The 12,500-nt window shown below is 46.2% G+C and overlaps 1 protein-coding gene across 1 annotated transcript in view; it reads right to left on the bottom strand.

Moving 5' to 3' along the window:
* Window positions 1–12,500, bottom strand: part of gse1b (Gse1 coiled-coil protein b) — a gene marked incomplete at its 5' end in the record, with an annotated part of 58,398 nt that overhangs the window by 7,804 nt on the left and 38,094 nt on the right. Inside the window, 5 exons of the mRNA XM_079217010.1 lie at window positions 254–618; window positions 749–916; window positions 2,529–2,729; window positions 2,998–3,164; window positions 7,533–7,741. Of these exons, the coding sequence (XP_079073136.1) occupies window positions 254–618; window positions 749–916; window positions 2,529–2,729; window positions 2,998–3,164; window positions 7,533–7,741 (1,110 nt within the window). The remainder of the gene's footprint in view (window positions 1–253; window positions 619–748; window positions 917–2,528; window positions 2,730–2,997; window positions 3,165–7,532; window positions 7,742–12,500) is intronic.

The following is a 12,500-nucleotide window of genomic DNA, read 5'->3' on the forward strand; positions in this document are numbered from 1 at the left end:
TGTCATATTGTGCATTCTCATCAATAAAGTATATTTAAAAAAAGAAGAAAAAAAAGGTTTTAGACAAATAGTGAAACAATTAACTGATTATCATCAATTGTTGCAGATTTTTTGCAAAAATAAAAAATGTACTTGACTTGTTTATTTATTGCCTCATTGTTTCAGCTTTAACTGATAGTGTTTATAAGGACACGTGTTTACAAGCAGTACGATTAGAGCTTACGGAAGCTACAGAGGAAGCACAGACACATACCAGCCCGGTTAGGGGTGAGTCTCTCAGGCTTGGTTCGGTCCTCCTGCCCCCTCATGGCATGGAGCTCAGCCAGATAGTGGCTCTCCATGGCCTTGGATGCCTGCAGCTCCTTCTCCCTCAGCGCTCTCTCCTTCTGCCTCTCCATCTCCTTCTCTCTTTCTCTCTCCCTCTCCCTGTCCCTTTCTCGCTCTCTTTCCCTTTCACGCTCTCTCTCCCTCTCCAGCTCCTTCTCCCGCTCTCTCTCCCGCTCTCGTTCTCTCTCCCGTTCTTTCTCTCTCTCAGCCTCACGCTCTCTCTCTTTTTCACGCTCACGTTCTCGTTCTCGCTCCCTCTCTCTCTGTCGCAGCTCATCCTCCAGCTGAAGCCTAAAAAGCAAGGATGGACAGAGAGGTAGAAGTAGAAAGATGTCAGTTAATTAGAAAGAAGTCAGGGCACACTGCCAAGATCTATTGTATAAATGCACTTGTGACTGTACGTGAATTAAGGGGACTTTACCTCTCAGACTGCAGTGCTGACAGTGAGGGGTGCGTGAAGTCTCCAGGGTAGCGGACCCCTGGTAGGTGCATGTGAACAGCAGAGGGATGCATGGGAGGTAAAGCTCCCCCTCCTGGCAGCTGATAGAAAGGTGACCTCAAGGCAGAGAGGCAGAATGGGTCATCCATCCTGGGAGATAAACATTGCCAAGAAAAGAGAGAGAGAAAGAGAGAGAGAGAGAGAGAGAAAGAGAGATAATTAGTCCCTCTGTGTGACAGTGCAGCATTCACTTTCATTAACCTGTGTGCTTCCATCTCTCAAAAAGGAGACATCACAGGGTTTTCCATATCTCAAGGAAGTAGCAGTATCTGTCAGCTAACTTCAATCACCACACAGCAGCAAGCGAGAGACTGTGCTGTGTGTTGATGCACAACTTGTGTATGTGTGTGACATTCACTGCACATCCCCTCATTAAATCCATTACAGCACAGTGTGTGATGGGTGCTGCAGTCCTCTGATCTTGCTGGGTTGACAGACCAGGAGCACGCTGCCTGTGTCATAGCCCAAAGCAAGCAGCGTCTTTCTCAACGCACAGAGTCTATATGATCAAAGTATTATACATTTAAGATCAATGTATTTTTAAACAAATATTGCACATACAATTTCTGCTGCTGATGTTTTATCTGAATGATCACCAATACAGAACACTATAAATTACCTGAGACAAAAGTAATTTAAAATGTTCCTTATGAGAGAATGAACAAACCTCAGTAGTGAATAGGATCGTGTCTCAGATGTATAAACAGCTCAGGGATTATTGTATGGTAATTTCTCAAAAAGCATGCATGAACAAGCTCCAGATATATAGAGTTAAGTGGCAAAACCAGCCATGGCTCTCTTTTAGATGTTCATATTTTATTCATAGGCATAACTTAGCTCGGGTAAAGACAAGGAAAATGGTTCTTGTTATTAACTGGCTAAGTTTAAAAAACTACAAAATAGATACAACTCCTTCATTAATAAAGCAAATAGTTTAGTTTGTCTCATTCTAAAAAAATGGATGTTAGGTAGGTATCCATAGACAGACTGTCAAATAAGTGCAGTGCTTCTCTTTGTTTTATGAGCACTCTAATTTAAGCAATAAAGCATCATTTCAGCAGATATGAAGGTTGTAAATTACATTATTGCAGCTTTTGGCAATAAACAGCGATCTATATGTATTTTAAATCAATCTTTAAAAAGCATTTTGACACAACTGACCAGGATGTTTTTCGAACAGAGGCTTCTTAGCAGCAGCAGCCTGTCAGATGATACAATAAATAAAGCTGTAATTTAAGACTGATATAATAAACTCTGCTCTTATGTGTTGCAAAGAGGTACCCCCATGTTCAGTGCAAGAATGTTATGTTTTAAATGACACTGTGAGCGCTGTTTTAACAGATTTTCTTCCTGTCCATGATGATAGATACTGTGAGTTTGGTTATTTTGTGTCAGTTGTTGCATTGCTTTTGGTTTACCTGGAACCAGATTGTTTTCATTTGTACTGCCACCTGTCTAACTCAAATTTCTCTTCAACTCTCTTACACTTAAGGAAAAGCCTACCAATGTTAAGTAAATAAATGAGGGACATCAATATTTTACCTCTGGGAACATGAATTCAAAGTCAGCTATAAACTAATGTGTTTACTGCTGAGTCTAAACATTACAAATACTTAGTTCACTCATATGCACGGGTTTGCACAATTTGCTCTCAGAGGAAATGGGTGCCAAGTCAACAAAACAAATGAATGGAGAGGCTTACCTGTATGGCGTGAAGGAGGGGTGGGGCAGGTAGCTGGGGTGATAGTAAGCAGCTGCGGCAGCTGCAGTGGCGGGGTCCAGGCCCATGGGCAAAGAGGGCATGCGGAGGGCATCCTCAGTCGTGGCATAGGGCCGGAAACCACGAAGGTACTCTTCTGGTACATGACCAGGCGGCACTGCATTAGGCATTTGTCTGGGCAGACTGAAGGCAAGACAGGCAGAGGGGCACAATAGAGAAAAGCCATGGTTAGTTTGATTTGTATGTGTCGGCTGTAATGCTTTTAATGAATTGTTTCTCAGCACCAACGTCAACAAGACAATTGTTTGTCATTTACTTATTTCAACAAATTGAATATACCCAGGAATTATTCAGCATACACCTAGAAGAGTGCGTGTAGAAACTTCCTTTTAAATTGAAACATATAAACTCCTCAAACCCAGGGACACAGGCAGAGCAGTGTGAGACTCACTTCAGAGGCTGGAACCGTGAATCCTGCATGACAGCACCGGGGGTGAGACCAAAGGCATAGGGGTTTCCCAGGAGGTGGGCAGGGACTGAGGGGCCACCCTTTTCCTGTGGGAGGTTCCCCTCAGCACCCAGACGTTCCCTGCTAGCCCCACGAGGCCCTGAGTCAGCCTGGAGAGAGATACAGAGAGAGAGTTTAGTCATTGTTCGTGAAGACCTGTGACCGTCACGGTTGTCAATGCTCATGGAGCCCATCCTGTGAAGGGGGAGACGGGGAAAGAATAGGAATTAAGTATGGTGCAGCAGACTCCCTCACTCTTCTTCCTACCTCAGGCACTATTATTCACTTTCTCACATAACCACCTCCTTGTAAAAATAGATGTATCAACATTCCTCTGGGGGGAAATAGAGGATGAAAATGGTGAAGCAGATATAGAGTGAAAAAGAAAAGAAAAAGAAAACAGCCTCACTGGTTTTTTTCTAATGTATACAAGAGATGTCATCTGTATGATCGATGAAGATGAGGTATTGGTAGAGGTACAACAGCAGTACTTCTTAAGAGATGATGACTTTGATCTTGGCAAAGTGTGTGAGTGTGTGTGTGTGTGTGTGTGTGTGTGTGTGTGTGTGTGTGTGTGTGTGTGTGTGTGTACATAACTTAAACACTAACATTTACAAAGAAAGACAACAGAGTCAAAAAAGCAACATTCCCCTGCCTCTGTCTCCTCCCTCTCTTCCTTTGGCAGCAAGCCTGGTCTCACTTATCCAATCCCACAACAAACACACACACTCAGCGGGCACATACACTGTTTCAGAGCTACAGAGACACCCTGCTGTGGGAGTGGGAGTGCATTTTCTAAAGTTTTGCTTTCCCTCTGCCTACAAATGCAATCGCAGAAAAGAGAAACGTACAACCCTTGAAAGCTGAACAAGGAAACAGTTTATGGCGGGATACACAGTCAAGGAGGAGTTTTGCAAGTATGATGGAACAGTTATCTCATCTCCCACTAAATGAAAATTCATGGTGAAGTTGGCAAGGGATCAGATAGATAGAAAGAACAGAAAGAAGGAAGAAAGGAAATATAGAGATGAAGACATAAAAAAGAGGAGTGAGAGGCGAAGGCAGTCCTTGCCCCACTAAATTAACCTCTGGACTCCCTGGGATTAGAAGGAGACCTTACAGCAGCACTGTCCTCTCGCTATACTGCCTCCGATAAAATAAATCCAATTTAGGGAGCCATTACCTCCACGTCCTGCTTTGCAGCCACTGACCCAGGCTGACACTGATGCGCTAACATCCAATCTTAAACGCCTCTAATGTTTAGACTCCCCGCATCCCCCTTTGTTTCTTGAGACGCCCCCATGTTGCAGTCGTTTAATGTTACTGTTTTCTCCTTGTTGTTTTTTGCGCTTCACTAAACAGAAAGGCACTCTACTCCCTCTGACCTATTGTCCCCGTAAACCCCCTACACCACTTCTATTCTTTCAAAGCTTTATGAACACAGGGAGAAGGTGGACCTTCCCTCCCAATCAGCAGCCAACTGGATAAGAGGTTCATACTGTATATGTCAAAAGAGGTCAATATCAGATTGTGGCTTGGGAGCCGCAACACGTCAGGTTCTCTGTTTGTTACTTCTTTTAGCACAAAGTCTTTTTTTTCTTTATCTGCCTAGTTGTTCACACTGCACGGGTGGCTCTCTGGAAGTCTTTGTAAAAAATTGTGCAAGGCAAGCAGACAAACAAACTAATCAAGCTGTTGCACAGGACAGGGAAGAAAGTGAAACAAGAGAAGAAAATGAAACAAAACACAATCCGCCGAACACTTTTGATGGCATAACAACACAAGAACCATCTTAGCGAATACAATCGTGCATGGTCGATTTATATTCAATTTTTTCGGAGTTGTTGACTATCTATTATTTATCTGGTGAATATGGAATGAATCAAATGTGGGTTGAGCCTGCAATGCATCATCACAGAGTTTGTGTGTGATAGGGGCATGGCTATGACTCAATAACTGTCAATTGGAGCAATTACCAGACACAAATTATCAGTGAAATTGAATCAACTGTTTTAAATTTCACAGAAATCCCTTCATAAGAGCATAGAACCACAGCGCCAGTAAAACAACAAAGTCTGGTGGTGCTGATCCTATTAGATAGCTAGCTAACTAGCTTATACTTCCTGCTTTTACGATAATATTGTCACTGAAAAAACGGAAATCAGGGAAAAAGGAATGCAGAAACCTGTTTGTAGATGAGAATTTGTACATGTGGCTGTCATGCTGGATACACATGTTTGTTGCCAGAGCTTAGTCCCTGTGTAAGTCTACTCTATGCATGCGTGTATCGATGCACGCCTGGAGAAAAACACGCAAAAGGTGTGGGTGTAACAGGTCAGCACCTTGAAAAAGCATATACACCACAGAGATAGAACCGTCCAACCCCATTAGAGAGAAACATTAGTCACTCAGGCCAGCCATTCTGACCTTTCACCAAAAAACAGCCTACTATATAACACACACACTATTCACCAGCACCATGCCATATACAAACTACGGAGCACAAATACAAGCACTCAGACTCAAAGACACATCCATTAACTGCCATCTTCCTCTGTGTAAGCCGGGCCCCTGTAACCCCCACTGAGGGTGGGAGACCCAGCGCATTGTAGAGCACTCGTTTACGCCTCTCAGAAGGAGCCATGAATCCAAATTGCCAATTAAAAAGCAATTACAGGCAGCAGCGGGAGCAAACTCCTGCAGTCATTAAAGCAAAATGCCAACGCACCAAGCCCTCCCCTCTTTCGCTGCCTTGCCTATCACCCCCCGAAAGACAGACTCGCATCTCCGCCTGAGCAACACCAATCAACCCTTCTAGCACACAAGAAAATGGGACACACACACATGTGAACACAGCAGGGGGTCCAGAGACTCCTGCTTCCCTATACAACTTGTTGTCCTGTATTTCTCTGCATTGAAAAACAGGGTTGGTCATTACATGGCGCAATGATATCATGAGCAAAGGAAAATGTGGCATACAACTTCAATGATAATAGAGACATAAAAGGGAGATACGGGTAAAGGGCAAAAGTAAAAGTGACAGAGGGTCAACCCTTCTTCCTTGTTGCATCTTTCCTGATCAGTGATTAGCAATGGAAGCAACGCTCCAAACAATATCATATTTGTTTAAGAAGCATCTATATTGCGTGTATGTATGTATTTATCTATGTATGTGTGTGTGACTGATACGACCCAAAAGCTCTTTGTGACCAGAGTGCGCTGAAGCGGCTCCGCAGAAATAAGGGAGACGCTATTACGCCAGCTTTAGTGATGCATCCCCGCTGCTGGCCCCCACCCCCTCACCGACCTCTACTCCCTCATCCCAACTCTTGTCCTCCCTTAACCTCCTCATTCTTTGGCTGGGTGGCCCCGCGTTGCTGGAGGCCCCTCAAACCCAGTGACACAACCTTTTTAATTTGAGCTTGACCTCTTAACCACTGTGCAAAAGCACACAAACACATGCACGGAGGGTGCTTCTGTCTCTTTATTTCTTATTCTGCTCTTTTACACTTGTTAAGCTGAAGGAATGGCAAAAAGGGTGACATCATTGGGAGAGGTACCCTGTCTCTCCAGCCCCTCCCAGCTCTGGTTGACCCTTTAACTGTGGAAGGGTCATTTCATAAAAGGGTCACAGGGGTTGTCCAGGAGAGAGAACAATAGTCTGAATGCTACCACGCATAGCTGGCTGGCTGACCTCCTCACTCACCCTTCGCTATCCCCCTTCTTTCTGTCTCCCGGGAACTGTCAAAGTGTCTCGGGGAGAGTTTCCGCATGTTGCCAAGTGCTGTTCGTAACTGTGCGCTTGGCCTTGAAAATTAGCCCTGAGCTGAGATAAGAAGGCTTAAAGCAAGGCCATAATCCATAATCCACTCCTTATCAAAGCAAGCCGCTCTCCCTCTCTCTCCCCATTTCTTTCTCTCCCCCACGACATAACAGAGAGCGGGTGTCAGGGTGACAAGGCAGGGGATGCACTTGACTGTTTGGGTGAAGAGAGTGAGGATGGGGATGGTGGGGGGCGGCTCAAGAGGGGCTGGGCCAAGGGCAAGAGGGCTAAGTGGGAGGGGGGCTGAGGGGGCACAGATGTTGGCTGCCGTTGAGGCTGTCACCTCGACGTCCCAGTGGCAGCTGGCATTGTTTAACACATGGAGCTATGGGGGGGGAGCGGGTTGAGGGAAGCAGACATTCACAGACCTGCCAGCTATGTCACATTTACTGTACATATGTCAAATACTTACCGCCACACTATGGGTTACAGGCAATCTACATTATCCATTACTCACTCAAGAGCCTGACTGCTCGCATGCTTGTGTTGGCAAGCAAGCTGAAGAATGAGAACATTTGTGTTGCTTTGAAGAGAAAATAAACCGTAATATTCTGAGACCTCTGAAAGAGCAGCTGCAAGAAACTAAAAGGTAAAAAAGAGAAAAGAAGAGAGCAGGCTCAAGGTCAGTGTGATGGGAGTTTGAATGTGGTTTTACCTGGCGTCCCTCGCTCCTCCAGAGGCCGTTGCTAGTCTTTGTTGGAGCAATGGTGACTACAGGTGGAGTGTTTGGCACACTGTGGCCCCCTGGGGGAACCAGGCCAGGCCCTTGAACAAGAGGACCCCTCTTGGGTGTACTGACTGGAGAGCTGTGGTTGGTGGCTGGGGAGGACACTGGAGAGGATTCACTGCTGATGGAGGACGCAGCTGGAGAAAGAGAGAGACAGATGACATGAGCACAGTGAAAGAATGAACATAAGACAAGTTAATCGTCTGTCTATTGCTCTGTTGATATAAAGGCCAATGTAGCAACAGTCTAATCCTGTAGCTCCTTCACTCTGGAATAAAAAGGGGTTGCAGAACTACAATAGCAACAAATAACGTGCACACACTCACACACAAAGGGGGCCAGATGGATGGCCCAAGGCCTCTATCATGAAGTGACAGTGATCAGGATGAGCAGCCCTGTGAGAGTCACACAGCCTCGACACACACACACACACACCACAAGAAAACCCTGCTTGGGAGTGAACAGCCATACTGAATGTATATACAGTCAGTGGCGCTTGACACACACACACACACACACACACACACACACACACACACACACACACACACACACACACACACACACACACACACACACACACACACACACAGCAGGTGGTGTAAAGCTGGCCCAATGAGCTTCTCTGCCGCGCTGTAGCTGTGCCACATTAACAAAGCCCTCCAGGGAAACCCTGTAGCGCAGGGTCACGGTCTGGTCACATGCCTCGCTTTCCACCCACATCTTGCTTTCTCTCTCTCTCTCTCTCTCTCTCTCTCGTTCCAAAGCTCTCATATCATATGCTGACATTCACATACATTTATCAGTGCGATTTCAGCCTTACATCTTTACCTTCATGCCCCCCTCCCCCGTACAGGCTTCACTTCTGTTCTTCTCAGCTGTGTCTACTGTCTCTTCCTTTTTTTAATCTTCCGTCTTCCCTTTTTTTCCTTTATTTTTCCTCCTGCTGTGTATCGCCTCTACGTTTTCCCTCTTCTTCACCCAGCCTCCACCTCTTCTTACACTAGTGTGCTGTAGGTTTCCTCTGCTCAGTGAGTGAGCGCAGCATTACACAGTCAAACTGGGTCACAACCCTCTCAATGGGACACACACTTAGGCGCAGCAGCAAGGACAGCAGGAGATGTGCTCTTCTGTGTGTGCATGTGCAGGTAGTGTGCGTTTGTGCATAAACGTGCTCAAAGGCAACCACAGCAGCTGAAACCTCGGGCCAGTTTCAGATCTACTTCCTCTCCAATTATCACCATCATAACAAAAATATCTTACCCAACCAAACACCATTTCCTTACTGCTTTGGTTTCTGTGGCAACACAACCTAACAGGCAACATCATGATGTGGAAGGTGCAGTCAGGATATTGACTGATTTTAAACACTTCATTCTACCTAATACCACTAAATAATAGACAGAATCAATAATGGAACTGGGGGGATGATACAAGTGAGGTGAGAGATGAAAATGAAAAATTATAGGAAGCGGGCAGGGATTGGGGGAAGAAAAAAAAACAACAAGTGAGAGTGCAAAGGAGGTGCAAGGTGAGGCGAGAAATGGAGAGGAGGGGCAAGCAGAGAGATAAGGGGTGAGTATGGGTGAGTGGGTGGCGGGCACAGGGTGTGGGATACTGAGGGGGGAGCCATATCTTGTCTGCACAATGGCAATTAGTGGCCTAATCCTCCCCCCTCACCTCGGAGAGCCATTACTCTCCAATGCAAGACTAGGCCAATCAATAGCAGCCCACTCAGCCTGGGGAATAGAGCTACACTTAATACAGCTCTGGTGTCACAGCCTATTCTCTCTAACACACTCACACAAACACACAGAAAGGAGAGGTCTGCTAAGCAACAGACCTCTACTCCATCTATTTCTCTAACCCCCATCGCTTCCCATCTCCTCCTCCTACTCCTTTTCCATGTAGAGGCAAAGCAGGCTGGAGGAGAGTCAGGGCCGACTAAATAATTAAGAGCAGGAAGAGAAGCAGGTGAAGGGAAGAACGAAATAAGAGAGACAAGGGCCATCCGAAAGCTTCATTCTCTTCTTGCAGCCTGCAGAACCTGTGTTCACATCTAAGCATCCTTCCTCGACACGAACACACACACACACACACACACACACACACACACACACACACACACACACACACACACACTTTCTCGATCATCCCCTCCTCTCTGACAACACCCCACGCAACCACCACCCACCTCTTCATAAACACTAATTCCTTTTCCTTCTGTTCTTCAAACACAGTGCCTTCCAACTAGACGTAGATCTGTGAGACTCAACACACAATTTTCATAAACACATTTACAATATGTGCTGCCGGTGAGGAATCATGGGAAATATCTGAGAGTGGTTACATGTTCACATGTGTGCATCTATGACTGTTTCCCTTCATATTCCTCTTTAAACCATAGAAAGGCATGTGTGTCTGTAAGCCTCTATCCCTACCTCCAAGATTTCCTCTTTCCATTTTCAAAACCCCTATAACTTTATTCAACAGTCACCCCTACCTCACATACCATCCATCTAATAAGAGAACAATCCTAGATGAGGCAATTGGCACAAAGCTGGTGTCATTTCTGCCATATGCTCCTCGCTTCCCATCTCTACAGAGAGAAGATGGCCATACATGCTGGTCCTGTAGAGCTAGAGGAGGCAGAGGATGAGGAGGAGTGAAGCACAGCATTCGGCCCCAGAGTCTAAAATAGGCTCATCAGCTCTCAACCTGCACTTCATTAGCTGTACTGATTGTCCCTTTCTTGGTGTGTAGGGGCAAAGCTAGAGAGAGAAAAGGTAGAGAAAGAAGGAATGAGCAAGGAAAAGAGAGAAAGAAAGCAATCGCTGTCTCAGTCCCAAGCTGTGTGTGATTAATGTGAAGCTCCTTTCTCTATCGCCTCCTCTATTACCAGTCCCACTCTCCCAGACTGCCTCCACACTTGACTGATCATGCTGAGCCAAACACACACACACACACACACACACACACACACACGCACACACACACACACGCACACGCACACACACACCAGTGGTCAGAGGCTGTGGCCAAGTGTCCCTGCATAGACGGCCCTTTTTAGTTCAGCCACTGACCTAATCAAAAAGCCACCACGGCTCTTCAGCAGGCTATTTCATTCAATGGGGTAGTCCAGCAGCTAGCAGTGAATCCCACTGAATCACTACGCTTTGATAGGAAGACAACGTCACACAAAATGTTTCAGTGATGCCAAATGGCCCCTACCAATCTTCTGCCGCCACTACCAAAACAGCCAGCATACCCAGCCACAGCCGTGCCAGGCAGAAGGTGCTCTTCTCCACCCCGCCAACACACTCACCCCACCCCTCGCTCCTCCACCCCGCCTCCCTCCCAGCATGCATTACAACAACATCAGCACTTAATTAAACAGTCCATTTCACACCTGGTGTGCATAGCAGTGCCCAGCCAACCCTGCATCCATATGCCACCCCACCAGCAGCACAAGCCTCAACATGTGCACTCTAACACACACACACACACACACACACACACACACACACACACACACACACACACACACACACACACACACACACACACTAACCACTGATGCACACAAACACCACACACACCTGCTACTACAGTCTTGGCCATGCACTGACAAAACACAACACAAAGCCTGTAATCTACATCAGGGAGTGGGGGGAGGGGAGAAGCACACTGTGTGTGTTGCTGTGCCAGCGATGGAAAGAAAGACGGTACAAGATGGCGGCTGGAAAAAAGAGGAGCAATCCTCTGTGCCTTCTGCTGACTGTACCAACTGTATATTATGCTTAAATGCTGCTTAGCTGCTGAACAGAGTCATGTGAGGTGTAAGGTTGCTGTGTATGGAAACGAGAGAGAAAAAAAAAACAAATGAGCTTGTTTGTGAGTGTTTCAGGGACAGTCACAGCCTGAGGGGTTTTGCGTTCAAGAGGCACACACACACACACACACACACACACACACACACACACACACACACACGCACATGCACATGCACACGCACACGCACACACACACCCACACACACACACGCACGCACACGCACGCACGCGCACACGGGCACGCACACGGGCACGCCCCAGGCAGGCTCCAGATGGAGAGGTCAGAGACATACTGCCCCAATGTCCCAGCATGCTCTGGGCTCCCAGAAAAAAAAAGGGAAGCCTCCGGCCACACACATACACATAAATGTACAGAAACTGGCAACCACCACAGGTTTAAAAAAAAAAATCTACTAATGACTTCCAATTCCTCTTTTTTCCAGCCAATTCAGTTCATCTATCTTGTATACCTTCATTCTCTCTCCAGGCAGCGTACTGCAGTTGGTTTGAGCGCATGCATGACATTCTGGTGGTGTGCATGTATCTAGAGTGTGCAAGAAGAAATAACTGAGAGGATTACACCCAGGTCTGCCTAGTTAATCAGATATCAGCAGGCCTGCATTTTTGAGGCATCCGTGTGTGTTGTGTGTTTGTGCACACATGCAAGTGTACATGGGATGAGAGTGTGTCCTTTGCGCTGCTCTGATACTCATTATCCATCACCTCTCCTCTTTAGCACAGCACTCAGCACTCAGCATACAGATCTATTCATTATACTAGCCACAGACAAGTGACAATGTATGTATGTGCATGTGTATGTATGAACAGCAGCCGTGCTCAGGGTCTTATATCAGTTCAGCAGCCGGTGGCAGTGATACTAGTACTCAAACCTAACTAATTCCTCTTGTCCTTAGGACATTGAGTCATGGCACCTCATATATACTGCACTACTCACCTCAAAGCATGAACTACTAGAGGGTGAGAGAGACAGAGAGAGAGAACGAGAGGTTGAGTCAAAGCAGCTAATGAAAGGACAGCAGACTGAAGCATTCTAAGAAATCAC

The sequence above is a fragment of the Taurulus bubalis genome (assembly GCF_910589615.1).
Source record: "Taurulus bubalis genome assembly, chromosome: 4".
NCBI classification, from domain to species: Eukaryota; Metazoa; Chordata; class Actinopteri; order Perciformes; family Cottidae; genus Taurulus; species Taurulus bubalis.